This window comes from Antechinus flavipes, chromosome 4 (genome assembly GCF_016432865.1).
Source record: "Antechinus flavipes isolate AdamAnt ecotype Samford, QLD, Australia chromosome 4, AdamAnt_v2, whole genome shotgun sequence".
In the NCBI taxonomy this organism is placed as follows: Eukaryota; Metazoa; Chordata; class Mammalia; order Dasyuromorphia; family Dasyuridae; genus Antechinus; species Antechinus flavipes.
In genome coordinates this window covers 416,693,895-416,709,845 of record NC_067401.1, presented here as the reverse complement: position 1 = coordinate 416,709,845, position 15,951 = coordinate 416,693,895, and the positions used below count along the sequence as shown (strand labels likewise).

Below are 15,951 nucleotides of genomic sequence, written 5' to 3'. Positions count from 1 at the left end.
AGGAAGTACTTGAGGCAAGATTTCAACTCAAATCTTTGTGATTCCAAATCTAGCCCTCTATGCTCTGCACCTTTGAGCTGCCTTTGGGAAAAATCCAATGAAACCTTATTGCCGGCTACAAAATTTTATTTCAAGTTTATCTGCCCTTTCTAAAATTTCTTTTTGCTTAATTCTATAATGTGCATAATCAGTATAGTGGTACATACATATGTAATTTATAATTATATTCATGTTTTTAGAACAAAGAATATATTCTTTCTAATTAATGTTCTTATTTTATGTTAGTTTAAATCTACATCAAATAAGAATGTATCTGTGGTAGGATGGATGGTGATGATGGCTGATGATCCTGAACACCCAGATCTCTTCTTGCTGACAGACTCTGAAAAAGGTAATTGAGTTCAGTGTTTATTTCATTTTCCACCTCTCACTCCATAATAGTAAGCATGTCCTGAACCAGTCTTCCTTGCCCTTTTGGTAATTTCATCAACTTCCACAGGAATAATTATTTCTCAAGTAGATGACTCTCAGCTCTGTGTATCCAACCATCATCTCCCCTGATCACATGTCCTGCAAGCTCCAAATGCTTTTTAGATATTTTAAACGGAATATTCCTTAGATATTTTAAACTTTTAAACTTCATCTTTATCTTCCAAAATTAACTATTTCTGTCAAGAACCTTAATATCAATCCTGTTGCACTCAATTCCCTATTCCCCTTCGATGCATTCATTTAGTTGCCAGATCCCACCCTTTCTACCTCTGGAACCCGTCTGTTGCTTTCTTTCCACTAATAAAGCTTCCACCCTAGCTAAAGTCCCCAGCACCTCTAATATGACCCATTGTATAACTTTCTAATGTGTCTTGCAGCCTCAAATCTCTCCCCATTCTAATTTATTTGCCATTCAGCTGTCAAAATGATTGGACATAAGAACAAATCTGACTGGGTCCTTCCCTTATTCAGTAAACTTTAGTGACTCACCATTATTTCTGAGAACATATAGGAGCTTCTTTATTTGGCTGGCTTTTAAAGGTCCTTCAAAACCTGGTCCCAATCTTTTCCAGCCTTATTAACTATCACTCCTCTTCACACCCTCTACAACCCAATCAGTCTAGCTTTGATTTTCTTCCATTTCTCACACACATACTTGTTTTAAAGCAAGCAAATATAAGCTCCCTGATAATAGGAATTCTGATTTTTTTCTCCATTTTTGCTCCATTGCCTGGTTCTTATTAGGCATCTAACCAGTGCTGATCAGTTGCTTATTTATTTGAGGAGTAATCATTGTGACCTACTTTGGGGGGGGAAAACAGCAAAACTAAGCTTTGATGGCAAACTGATTTTTGATATTAGCAGCATCTACATTTTTAAATTACCTCTGCCTGATCATTTTTTGCTTGGCTTTTTTGTTTTTGTTTTTTTTTCTAAATTTAGGAAACTCATACAAGTTTCAAGCTGGTAATAGAATGAATGCAATGCTGTGGTTTAAACATTTGAGTGCAGCCTGCCAAAGCAACAGACAACAGGTGAGTTAATAGCTTCAAATTATCATTAGAGTACTATATAAATCAAGAATTGTATTGAAAAGTGATAGAGAGAAAATATGAGGCTTCCTCTTGAATATGAAGTGAACAGATAGCATTGTTTTCATTATTTTTCTTGCATTGCCAGTAAAATAAACTCTCTTTGAGGTTTTTCCATCTACAATTTCTGTGATCTTAAAACTACTGAGTAAGGGCTGTGTGCTCCCAGGAAGGAGCTCCCTTTTGGCAGTTGACTTTGACTGCATATATTTAAAAATCATCCATCATTTTCATTTGAAAGCTAAACCATTGTGGAAGCACATAGACTTTGAAATTAACTGAACATATCCAGTGACTCTAAAGAGATACTTGATCTATTGAATTGACTTAAATGGAAAAATCACGCACTCTGTAGAGTCTGTTGAAAACTTAATACGTAGTCAAGCAGTATGATTGAACATATTTTTGTAAAAAAGAATATAAAATTAGTAAATGAAAAAAGTTTGTTTTGATCCATTTTCACTTAATCTGATTGAGTTTGCTTCCATCAAAGAACACCTACCGCTATTGAAATCATTTGAATTTTGTTTCCTGAAACAACTGTCATACCAAAATGATTTTTAATTGTGACCTTCAGATACTGACATTGTAGAATCCCCTAAGTGTTGGATTTTCATGTTTAGGACCTCTGAGTTGTAGTAGGTCCTGAAATGGTAAAGCAAGTATAACATAAACATCTCATCTCAATATTTTACAAGAAATCCTTAGAGTTCTATAGAACAGTGATGGGGAAAAAACTGACATAGGAACTTGATTGAAAACAATATTTATATTTTTTCTATCTACATGTTTTAGGAATACCTATGCATGGCCATTTGGGGAAGGTGTGTAGTATTGGAGAGGCTCTGGACCTGTGTTTTTACCCAGAATAAAAATTCCTCCCACTGATGCATATCAGCAACTCATCTACAGCATAATCTCAGTTGCCTAGGGCACCAACACAATACAAAATTAGAATGTGTCAAAGGCGGGCCTCCTTGAACCTTGCTCTTTCTGACTCCAGAGCTGGAATACACCATACTGCCATTAATATCTAAAAACAGCCCTACGATGGCTAATTGCACCATTTTTAGCAGTTTGTCTTTTAGAGAGAAATTTAGCATTAAATAGACCTTTAAAGAGTTCAAAAAGCCTAGAATGTAGGATATAGTGGGAAGTAGTTGATACTCAGGAGTAAAATGAAACAAAGGGAATAAATCTCATTTGATTTGCTTCATTATTCAAAGATAAGCAGTTAGGTGCGGTGTTTTTCTTCTTTAATATATAATGGTTCTCTCTGGGGGAGAGCAGGTTTCTCCCGGAGGTTTTCTGGAGGCAGCCTTAGTTTCAGTTAAGAGTATTAATCACTCAAAATGCAGCCAGCTGGTAAAAATGCAAACATTTATTTTCTCCTTCCAAAACATCCCAGTTAGTTGAGGCCTCTCTCTCCTTGGTTCTAAGAGCTATTGCAGCTTTGTCCTTTGCTTCTACCTCTGCTTTCTTCAGCCTCCAGAGCCAACTTGAATCTGTCTTGCCTCCTAGAGAGGGCTTCTGGCTCTCAATCTCCCTGCTCCTCTCCAATCTAAATTCAGCTGAACTCTCTTCACTGGGCCTCTGCTTTCTTCTTATATATAAGAGAGTGGGATTATGGGTTTTCTCCCATAGTGCTCTCTGGCTCTAAGAGCTTCAAGGGAAGTGTGAATTCACAAAGTTACAAAGTTTACTTTGTGAATCTCCCATACTTGTGAACTCCAATGAGTACTTAAATACTTCTTGCTTATATGAGCTCTCTAAAGGTGTGAACAGAAGCATTGTTTCTATTAGTTCTACTTAGTACCTTGTTTCAGGTTCTGGCCCAAAACATCTCCTTGTAAGATCAGATCAATGATACTGAACCATGCTAAATTAGATAATTATTGTTTCTATCAACTCTAATGACTTAACAGTTTGTAAAGATTCCAACTGTTAGATACTGCAGTTAAACAGAAGAATCAGCCAAAAGCATTGTCCAAGAGGAGCAAAGGGGTTTAGGGACTTGGTTCAAGGAACTTGCTTCAAGCAAAAGCCATTTTGCTGTCTTGAGAAAGCTAGGTTTGTTTGTGCTAAGTGATATCATGGTACTGATTTATGTGTACATAAGTTTACATATGTAAATTTATATGTGTGTATAAAAGGTCTCTTCTCCAGTCCTTTCATTTTTGAATTTGGGGCAATGCATTCCTGCACTCCATATTATCAAGGAGGAGGAACATGTTTTTTGTAAGATCAGGATAGAATAAAGGTTTCAAAGAAAAAGAAGAAAACTAGGATATAAAGAAACAAAGGGGATTGTCTCCTCGGTGAGGAGGTGGGAGAATAAAAGAATGAAGTACATAGAAGAAAGGGCAGAGGAAAGCTTTTCCTTTTCTGTGCTCCATCCTTAGAAAGCAGCTCTGAAACTTTGCCTTTAGAAAGAGAAGCCTGGACCTCCTCTGGAGGAGGGAGCTTCTGGTGTTCCCAGGAATGAGAGGAATGATAATGTTCCTTCATCCACCTGAGAGCTGTGGTTCCAGAATGGGCTGAGGAGCAGTCGGTTCGCAGTTTGGGAAGGGCCAGGAGCAGAGCAGAGATCCGGACACAACCCTGGTCTCTCTAGCCCATTCACAAGAGCTTGTGGAAAATAATTTCAAACTGTGGTTGTCCAGAGAGGTCCATCAAGGTTGCCTGTCAGTCCAATGTCAGCTTGCTTTCAGGAGCTCTATGCCCTTCCCCAGGTGCCCGTGCAGTGCGGCCAGGCTGAGCTCCCTGCAGTCGTCGGCAAGGAGGGACACAGCATTGAGGTCAGCGGCCTTCTTGGTGCCAAATGGTCTGGCTTGAAACGGCTACTGCTGTTTGGAACCTCTAAGGCAGAGACGGAACAGAGATGCTCCATCAGCCAGTGTGTTGAACCACATTGTAGCAAATGGAGAAATTTTGAATACCGTGGATAAATTCTCTCACCTTGGCATATGCACACTGAGATTGCTACATACTGCTAGGAGTGGGTCAGCGTTTGGGAGGCTTCAAAGGAAAGTACAGGAGAGAGCAGGTGTTACTCCTACCAACTGAAGGAAGATCTTAAGAGCTGTTGTGCAGACCTCATGGTCGTGTGCCTGTGAAAGCTGGACAGGGAGCCAGTGCCCTGCCAGGAACCAGAATCGCCTCCATTAGGAAGATTCTGAAGATCCCCTGACAAGAGAGGGTACCGAGGTTCTTCTCGAGCCTAACAGCCAAGCCCCCCAGCGCTGCCGCAGAGAGTGTGGTTCTGAGGGGCTGGCCACAGCGTTTGAATTCCAAAGACACCTTTGCCTAAAAGACTATTTTACACAGAACTCCCGAGGGAGGTGCTGACATGGTGGTCAGAAGCAGCTAAGAAAGGACAGTCCAGGTCTCTGAAGAACTCTGCTTCAGTTGGAGGCTTGGGCGACACTCCCCCAGACATGTGCCAAACAGCATTGCAGTAGCTCAGAAGAAAAGAGAAATGCACAAATTTAGAGCACAAAAAAATGTCTCTCCAGATATTCACCTGGTCTGCTTGGGCCCAGTCTCTGTGGGAGAGCCTCCTGAATGTAATTGGTCTAATCAGTCATAGTCAGAAACACTGTCCCTTGACCCCAACATAGTGAAGTCATTGGGTCTTTTTTGAGCACAAAGGACCACAGCCAACCATTTTTCCAATGTGCTACTATACATAGTATGTACAATGTACTATATAGTATATGTATATATAAATATACTTTACATGTACGTACTAACATACTACATATATACTGCATACAGTATACTCCTGGTTCTGTTCATTTCATTCTAACATCAGTTCATACAAGGTCAGGGGTTGTTTTCGGTTTTTCTGTTTCCACAAGGTTTGTTACAGTTCATGACACATAGTAAGTACTTAATAAATGCTTGATGATGATTTCAGAGATAGGCTTACTAGAATCCAATGGTTTAATGTTTTTTTGCAGGGGAAATTCACTCAAGAGGGATGGGAAGCTCTCACGAATAAAGTGATCACAGTGAAGAGGAAAAAAGAGCCTGCCATGGTCGGGGGCTTATCAAAGTTGGAAGTTACAGTAGATTTAGTTTAAGCTTTTTAGAAAGTGATTCAGAATTACACTAAATAATCTCAGGGTAGATTGTAAAAAGAAATTATGTATAGGAGATGGAAACCAAGGCAAGCAACAGAGAATGAATTCCAGAGGGCAGCTGGGTGCTTAGGGTATAGAAGGGCTGACCATGGATCCACAAGGCTTACATTCCAGCTTTGCTGTAGCTTTGACCAGCTTATAATCATGGGTGAATCTCTTACCTGCTTAGATCCACGGTTGCCATCTGTGCAACTAAGATGATAATACTAAGGCTGCTTAGTTCACAGGATTGTCATGAGGAAAGAGCTTGGCAAACGTAACATACTTTTCTAATATGAATTCTTATTATTATTGATCTCCATTACTGAAGATATTTGAGTGGAAGCTGAATGACTTATTTTGAAGCATGTTGTAAAAGAATATTCCTATTCAGGTACCTAGCAGATTAGATGACATTTGAGATCACTTCTGGCTCCAAAATTCTATACTTTTATGCATGTCCCCATAAAAATTGTGTTAGCATTCCCCAGGTCTGAAGTGAACTAAGGACAAAAAAAAAAGTCATTTGTTTGGGTTTGTTTTGTTTTGTTTTGAAGCTATTGTTGGGGAGTAAGGAGAGGATCAAAGAAGGAATAACACAGCTGTTCAGGGTAGAGCAAAGAATGTTGAAACCCAAATGAGTCATGAATAACAAGAATCACCAGCCACCTCCAAGATTGTAGAACGTTGAGTCAAAAAGATCTGAGTCCTTATCCTGTCTCAGATTCTTTTAACTAGGAAATCAACCAAACTCTACTGTTCCATTTTCCTCATTTGTAAAGTGGCAAGTAATAATACTTATCTTATGGAGTCCTGTGAAGCTCAGATAAAATAGTATAAAACACATTTGCAAACTTTTTCAGTTCAATCATATCTCAGTCTTCATGTCTACAGCTCTTTTTACAGATGAGAAAATGGAAGCAAATAAGGTTAAGTGCCTTTCCCAGGGTCATACAGCTAGTACCTGTCTAAGAATAGATCTGAACTAAGGGACATGAGTCTTCCTGACTTGAGGCTCAGTTCTGTATTCCCTGTACCACCTAACTGCCTTGCAAACTTTAGTGCACTATATAAATTTCAGTTTTTATTACTATTATTAGATGAAATGGTGAGAGGAACCCCTGATAATTAACTCAACTGTGGACCTCTTGCATAAGTAACCTGAATGATTATAAGATTTTATAAAGGGGAAAAATATTTTTTCCCCATCATGTGCCTGTGGCTTTTCTATGACAAGACTTGGCCATTAGCCTCTGAATTCACAAATCTTAATAGGATTTTCCATTCAGAAGCCAAAGAAGGTGATTTACAATTTTGGTGTCAAGATGGTTTTTAGAAAGGGATTTGTATAATAAAAGAATTAGCTATTAGATTGATGGTACCATATCTCAGGAAGAGTGTTTACTTCACTGGTATAAATTCAGTTAGCATTTATTTAGCCCACATTCTACACAAGGCACTAGAGATTCAGAGAGAAACAAGAGTCTCTGCCCTCAAGAGAGTTTGTATTCTTCTGAGGGGCTACACAGATCAGTAACTGTGAGGTGATTTTAGGAAAAGACTCGGTAATTAAGAATTCCCAGAAAGATTTCTCATAGAAAGTGGTTCATGAACTAAGTCTTGCCAGTAGCTAAAGAATGAAAGGCAGAAGCAAGCAATGAGCACATCCTACACATGGTAGCACAAATCCTGCTTACTGAAGCTGGGTCTCTTCCACATCTTATCGCTTCCAGCTCTTGTCCAAGACTTTCTATTGGTTTTCTGGAGAGAAGTTAACCTATCATACTTGAGTAGTCTTTCTCTGGCTCTCTTCATAGCTGTCTGATGCCAGTTTAAAAATTAAGCCATTTACCTTTTGTCTCTCTCAATTTATACCATTTCCTCCTTCCTATTTTCCTTGTACCAGCTCCATAATTTTCATGAAATACCACTCATCCTTTTCCTAGGATATGTTTAAAAACTTGATAATAAGAGGAAACCTTTTTACTACATTATCACTGGAAGACAAAAACTGGCTAACATTTTTCTTTTGAGATATACTTCAGAGGATTCATATAGAATTCATAGACACTATAAATATCTCAAAACACAGCAATACACTTTTTAAACTAAAACATTAAGATAGTATCCAATCTAACCTCCTTTTATATATATGATAAGGAAACAGGAACCCAGATAGGTTCTGAGCTGCCTATATTGGAATACCAACTCTGCTGCTAAAATGGTAGAGTAATATCTGATGCAGAAAGACAGCATGTTTAAGGAATAGGGGAAAGCCTAAGTGTGGAGAGCTAGGTTCCAGCTTTGGCCAAGCCATTTGCTGGCTGTAGGACTAATTTAAACTCTCTGAGCCTGAATTTCCTCATTCGCAAATTAAGGATGATAGTGTTTTTTTCAGAACCATTTTATAAACATAAAACATTCAAATGTGAACTGCTATTTTTGTTTTTTCATCATCTAACATAGATGGGAAATAAGATGAGACACATAAAGTGAATTTTCTAGATCACTAAATTAAAGTTCCAAGATTTTATTTTAGCTGCTTAGAAAATGAAACAGAACAACAACAAAAAACAAATTTCTAAAACTGTATACTTTTTTGCCTTCTTACTGAAAATTAGCCTGTTTTTATGACTAAAAGTTATTATGAAGTTTTCTGTCATAAATAACATGGAGATACTTCGGGGCTATTGAGGTCAATATCATAGTGGGAACAAACCTCAAACTGTGCTGATTTTTAGTGCGTTGATTTGGTAACATCAGTTTGGCTTTACCATAGGTCTTTTTTTTTTCCCCCACTTATTTCCTGTTTCACGGATGTTTTCCTAAGTAAATGATCTCTTAAATAAATAAAATGTTGCCTTAGTAAAACAGCTTATTTTTGGAAAGTACATTAATTCTTTTAGGCTTTTTTTTCCCTCCTGTTTTGTGCCCTGTTGGAGGCATTGTCTAAATAGAATACATAAAAGAATAAATACATTTTCTGCCATGCTTATGTAATTAGGTACTGAACAAACCTCAGACATTGATTTAAGAACAATATATTGCAGAGAACTAGCATGGGTTCTGTTCTGACTTCCTCTCAGTCCCAATTTAAAATCCTACCTTCTACAAGAAAACTCTCCTTAACCCTCTTGATTCCAATGCTTTTCCCTCTTTTAATTATTTCCTCTTTCTCCTGTATATAGCTCACTTTCTATATATTAATTTACATGTTGTCTTCCTCAATAGATTGTCAGCTCTTTGAGGCAGGGACTGTTTTTTTCCACTCTTTTTGTATTCCCAGAATTTAGTACGGTGCTTAGCACATAGTAGGCACTTCCTCTAGTGAAGTTAAAGCATTTCTTTTTCACATTTTAATGCACTATAAAGATTTTAGCTAAATTTTATTTGATCTATGTCTGTATTGGTTTTTTAAGACCCTCCAGAATGTAGATGTCAAACTTATTGCCAGCAAAACTGCAATATAGCTGCCAGATTAAAATATAAGTGAAAAATGTTTTAACAAAATGAACAAAAATATTATATAACATAGATTTTTTGGTGGGTTTTTTTAAGTCAATATGCAGCTTTCAGGAATAGGATTCTATTAGAGTTTGCTCTAAACTGAACACATTTTTAGTACTACTATATTAATTTTCTTTTAATTTACAATTTCTGGATAATATCAATTTAGGAAGCTTGACATTGGGCTTGTTCTGAATGGCATGAGATATTGGTACAATTCTATTTGTTATGTTTTTCAGGTTCCTACCAACTTGATGACTTTTGAATAAAAAGATAAAAACCTAAAAAAGAAGACAGATGAATTGTGGCTCACGTGTGTAGAGTAAGGACCTGATGGACGGGTGCCAGCTGTACAAATCGGTGCCAGGACAGAGCCTGCGAGCTCAGCCTCTAGACTTTGGAGAACTGAACAAAACAAAAAAGCACTAATTTCAGGGAATGGACTCACAATGAGTGCTATTCCCAAAGTGAAAAATTGGAATTGCAACATGAACTGCCATGGACCATGCTTCTTTTCTCTGAACTGACCTGTGGAAACCACTGCCTTAAAGAGTGAAAGGAAAAACAACATGAAACACCAAATAGTGTGTGTGAGACTTCTGGCGGTGCTGTGCTTAGGGTAGATGTAGCTAGTTTGCATTTCTTTTAACTTTCTACTAATTTTGGATGGGGGGGGGGGGGGGAAATCACATTTTTTTAGACATTCTTTAAAGAAAAAGTAAAACATTTCTTAAGGCTTACATTAGGAGCTGGGTTTGAACTGTGGATATGAAGAACTTTTCACATTCTAGGGATTTTACCAGCAATCCACTTTAAGAGCTTCTCTCGTACTCCATTCGTCTGTAGCCCCACACTCACTCTCAGACCAAGAGTGGAAGAATTGTAATTGTATTAATGTGATTGGGGGTGGGGGAGGGGTTGTTGTTGTCAATGTTTTTATTGTTGTTTTAAACACTAAACTTGCAATTCTTAGTACTGTATGGGGAACATTATTTTCTGCAGGAGACACAAAGGCTGAGAAGTCATACATCAGATCCTTGAGTGGGGAGGGAGGAGTTGTTTTTATTGAAAGATCCAGAAAAGCATGGATGCTTCTAACTGGGCTTAAAATATAGTCCCATTGTCTAATTGTATGGGCGTTTGCATTATTGAATGACAGGGAGAGATAGGCATAGAAAAAAATTGTAATTTCCAACCAGACATCCTACCAAAAGGTGATTTTTATAATAACCCTATTACATAATTGAAAGGTTCATCCAATTTTCTAGTCACATGTGATTTATGTCAGTAAGGTATTACATACTTGATAAGATCTGAATTCAGAAACTTTCCTTTTATAGTGTTTAAACTACAACGTGCCAGAGTTTATTTTCTTGAAATTATTCATTTTAATTATTATTCAAGAAGAAACTCAGTAGCACATTGGTTTAAAATTTTCCCTCTATATACATGATTTTTGGGTCTTTTGGGGGTTTTTTGCGTTGCTTTTTTTTTTTTTTAATAAATTGAACATGGATAAAATATTTTACCTTAAGATGGATGTAGTAAAACAATCATTTCAAAAGGGAACTATATAATATATGGATGAATTTGAGACATAGATTAAAATCTAGCAACTTTTCTTCTTATACAAGTTACCCCTTTTAATAAGACTTTTTTTTTTTAAAGAAACTTAGTAAAGACCTTTAACAGGAAACCACATCCTATTAGTTAAATTTTATATCTATATTTTAATTCCAAATTGTGCTGTCTTCTATGCAACACTCCATTTAACTACAAAAATATAAAGAGAGGAGAATAATGATTACAAAATAGTTGCAATTCTGTCATTTCATAACTTCAAAATGAGCCTTGAACAAAGATAATATTTGGTCAGCTACATAATTATCATCAAGTAAACTTTTGAAGCCCTCTTGCATTTGAAAAGTAGCTCAAATTAACATATCACATTATATTTTCTAGGAATTGATTTATATCTCTACATTCCTATTATAAAGTTAGCCTTTTACACATTTTCTTAGGTGTTAGCTCTTTTTTTTTTTAAACCGTAAGTATTTAGCCCTTGATCCTGTGAAATTTTAAATAAGTAATATTAAACCCAGAAATTAAAAAAAAAAAAAGGATCAATTATGGTAAGAAAGGGGATGTTATGATGCAGAAGTATTTTTAAGTGTTTACTTCTGTGGATTTCTTTTTGTTTGTGAAAAGTATGTAGCAATTATTTAGTATGTATCTGATATAAGGCAGTTAGAAACAACATTTGATTTTAGTGTCCATTATCTTCTGTTTTTCTTTATTGTAGGAGATAATGGTTTTGACTTCAAAATGTTTTATTTTGGAAAGTGACATGAATTGGAAGATGGTAAAAGGAGTTGCCTGCAATTTTTCAATTCATGCATCCCCCAAGTTTGACCCATGTTGGGTACATAGCAAAGACACCATCTGCATAGCCAGCAGTATTACTATGTAGACTTTGCACATCTTTAATTTTGTCTTTCATGTTTAAAAGTTCCTTAATGTATTTTGTTTTCAAAATAAGTGTTTTTGACCATGTGTGTACTTTAAAAGAGTGAGACAGTATAGATGAGATTGCTGTGGATGTATATATATATTTATATATATTTGTATATATATATAGATATATATGCTAATGTTGCAGGCTAACCATTCTATTCTCACATTAGAGCAAAAATATGCAACTGGAAGTCAGAGCCTGACGTCGTAGTTTTGCCAAAGACAGAACCATATTGTGTTGGAAGGTGTGTTTGATGTTTTCAACTCTTTAATCCACTTATGCATAGAAGAATTGCTGAGATTTGATTGTAACAATTCTACTTGACTCACAGATATAGTCACAATTCTTGATTTATCTCTTAACTTCAAATTGGTCCATTTCCAGAAATTTGTCATTGATGCCAAAATTATCCCAATTCCAAATAATATCAATTAAAGCATTACAGGAACAATCCAAAAGTTCACTATTTTTGTTTTATTGTTGTTCATTCAAATGAATTTATTAGAATAACAAAAGTTCTTACCAAGTTTCCTAAGTGGTTTGTTTGAAGATAAGTTTTTCCCCCTGTCTTATTAAGTCTGCTGTCATGTCACTTCAATTTCTGTGTGTTTCAAATAAGATCATAAATGTGTCCTCTTTTTCCTTCCTGCTCTTACCAAGAATCTACTTGAGAGGGAATCTAAACCAATTTAGGCAATAAACCGTAGACATTACATGTCCCAAATAGACATCAGCAAACACTTCATTTGAGGCACATGTTTTACAGCTTTTTCTACATCGAAGTTTATTTTTAGTGTAGAAATAAAACCCCAATTCTAAAAACTTAGGAACAAAAATAAATTTCATTTTACTTCAAATTTACATGTTTGTTACTGATTCCTATCCCACGTTCACATCTTAAAATCTGTGTCTTCAAAGTATTATTTTTAGAGAAACCTCCATATGTGAGGCTTAAGAGAACTGGTCAAACACACCTTCCTTTTCTCCATTGTATAAATATTAGTTATGTTGACATTGTAGAAAGGGATCCAAACAATTTTAAGTTTGAGTATTTTTCTTCTTAGGCATGTGCTTCATTTTTCCAAAACTATTTCCTGTGGAAAATATCATGATTACTGCATTATGTACTGTATGAACTATGTTGATATTTGCTATAACTACATGTTCAATCTACTGAAAGCAAGGATGATTATAGCAGCATGGTATTTATATTGATTTTTAATCATCTTCCAAAAGACTTATTAGAGGGCCATAAGAAATGTTAGGAGACTGGTTCAAATCCATTATATTTTGGATCCTTTAATCAGTAGTCTGTTGAATCCTATCTTTGCTGTGCTTCAAGTTTTATCTGACCATTTAAGCGTCTTTAAAATTTTTCCTGTTCAAACTATACTTCAGTTGCTTTTCTTTAAAGAAAAACTCTGTGCTTTACTCTTTATTGTTGCAATAATGATAGAGGCTATCAAAAGAAGGGGTCAAAAAAATCAATATAAGACTTGCTTTTTTTTCCCCCTTTGGACAAAAAGAGGCTCTAGTTCTCTTGTTAGTTTCCCAGGTATTTTTTGAAGTACAATTAAATTACTAGTGCAGCGTAGCATCTTGCTCTGAGAATGAGATATCAATTACAAGTGTTGCCTATCAGAAGGCCTTTTCTGTTCCAATAAAATCTCAGGCTTCAAAGGCCCAATGAATAAGGATCTGTTTTTGCAAATGGAGAATTAGATTATGTTCCAGTAGAACATTAAGATGACTCTTTTAAGTCTAGATATGACAAAGCACGTGTCAATGTCTATCTAGCTTTTTCAGTGGCATTTTACTGTGAGTTTTTCTTTTGTTTGGATTTATATTCTTTCTTGGGGGAAAAAATGTCAGATTGTTTTCATGATCAATGTGATTATATACTGCCTTCTCTAGGTTTCAGAGTGTGAGAACTAGTATTAAATCACATTGTTGATAAGTTATTCTCATGTGAAATCAGTCTTTAAAAAATTATTGCCGCCTTTTGTTTTCCTTTCCCCAAAAATGGCTTGTGTCTTACATGAGATGCTACATGAAGGGTTCTAATAAAAGAAATGTGTGTATACAAGACTGAGCTTGTTGAAAGGATAGATTCATGTTGTAATGTGAGAAAAATTTGGTCAGTGCCTTATCAATTTGAAGACCAATTCTAGGGCAGAGTATGACAATAATCATTTTTACATGCTGACTCTTATTTTAGAAGTGTGTGCTATCCCTCTCTCCACCACCAGCTAAACCTTTTTAAGACCAAGAACATGTGGAAGTAGGTGACTATAAGTTATTATCAGAATCCTTCTTATGGTTTTGAGCCTTTTTAGACATACTACCTCTCTGTATGCCCTTCTGTCCTGTACCTTAAACCTTGTCATTAAACAAATCCTTTTTAAAACAAATTTGAAAATTATCTGATGTCTTGTTCAGAAATACTTCTGTCAATATAGAGTGAAAGCCTTTCTCAAGAATTTGGAGAAAGGATAAAATGTAATCAGAGAAAAAGTATTAAGGGGAAATAATTCTATAAATGCTAAAATGTTGAGATGAGAGGACTAGCTCTTAGTTCTTAGTTCAAGATTATCTCTATCATAAGCCAGAAATGGAACCATCTTCTTATTTAGTCAGTCATTAGCCAGTCATATGTAGTCATCTTTATGTTTGCTTGAAAATGTAACAGGAAAGCCAGACATCATAAGCATAGGTTTCCCAGTGCCCTTATTTAATACCTTTTAAAGTTTGTTAAGTATTTCTAATTTTAAAGTCATATAGTGAAAACTAGTTTCAAAAACAATCTTTCATCAAATTTAGCTCAAGCACTATTTGAATTCAGGAAGTTTTTCATCTCAGAAGCATAACATGAAGGGAAGAAATAAATGAAATTAGTTTTACTAATGAAAACTAAACACTTGTAAAAGCTTTCTGAAAAAAAAAAAAACAACTTCCCAGTTCATTACAAGAATTATAACTGCTGTTGAACTAAATCACTGTGCTAAAATGTTCCCTTATTAAAAGACTACTGTGATGCAGAACAGAGATAATCAACTATTCAGAGCCTTTGAAATGAAATGAAGGGTTAACTAGATCCTTTGGGGTTATTAGCAAGAGAAAAATTTAAATTTTGAGTTCAACTATTTGTACTGTGGAATAGTGGTAGGATTGTTAGAATGGAATATTAGGATATGGCTTTGGCGGAATGCTTTTCCTGAATTAAGAGGCCAAAAGCAACATGACTATTAGGTGCCCTCTCAGTGCTGGGTAGCCTGTGTTTAAGTTTCCCTTTATGGTATATGTCTTACTAATCCTACTCACAAATATGATCCAATGATAGTATTTTAAGCAAGTAAGTTGCAACATAATGAAAGAGAGAGGTTCTAGAATGATACCTATTAATAAATTACCAGGTTTTCTAGGACTTTTGAGACCTTGATTATTGACAAACTCATTGCTTCAAGACCTTCAAGGTGGGGAGGAGAGAATAATACAACTTAATCTAATGAGGATCAAAATCTGTGGGAATCAGTATCCAAGTAGATATGAAATAGTGTTAATATGCAGTAAACACAAGCCATTTTTATTCCTCTATTCCAGTTACTCCAGGGGACATTCATGATAGAGAACTCAATTGCACTATGATCTCATTGAGTGATGTGCATCTTGGCTTTTTGGAATTTTTGTTTCTTTTTAATATGTGAGTGAGTGTGTGATCTGTGTGTTTGCATAAGCTAGTTTAAAATGAATTTAAGTGCAGATTTCAGAAATCTTTCTACTGAAATAAATTGCTTAAAATTTAGATAGTGCAGAGTGTTGTCTTCATTTTCATATTGGTCACCTATTTGTAAAACTATTTCTAGACTAATTTACCCTTTTCCAACAATGAGATCTTGTGAAAAATCACTTAAACTTCTCTGAGCCTTGATTTCTTCATCTAAAAAATGATGAGAGATTGCACTAGATCAGGGATTCTTAACAATTTTTTGTGTCATAGACTCCCTTGCAAGTTATGATAGAATCTTGGGGATCCTTCTCAGAATATTTCTAAAATACCTAACACAAAAGGAAACCAGTTAGATTTAAATACTGTATTACATTAAAATAGTTATCAAATTATTTCTTAAAATGAGTTCATGGAGCTCATGAGGTGATCTCTGAAGGTCTGTCTCTTTTAAAGCTGGTAATATTTTGTGATGCTTTAATCAGTTCCAAAAAAGTT

At 35.7% G+C, this 15,951-nt stretch overlaps 1 protein-coding gene across 4 annotated transcripts in view; it reads left to right on the top strand.

Moving 5' to 3' along the window:
* Positions 1 to 15,531, top strand: part of RALGPS2 (Ral GEF with PH domain and SH3 binding motif 2) — a 237,860-nt gene extending 222,329 nt beyond the window's left edge. For all 4 annotated transcript variants that reach the window (XM_051998867.1, XM_051998866.1, XM_051998865.1 and 1 more), the window contains 3 exons: positions 286 to 391; positions 1,435 to 1,526; positions 9,454 to 15,531. In XM_051998867.1, coding sequence (XP_051854827.1) covers positions 286 to 391; positions 1,435 to 1,526; positions 9,454 to 9,483 — 228 coding nt within the window. In that variant the 3' untranslated portion in view covers positions 9,484 to 15,531. The remainder of the gene's footprint in view (positions 1 to 285; positions 392 to 1,434; positions 1,527 to 9,453) is intronic.
* Positions 15,532 to 15,951: the final 420 nt, after the last annotated feature.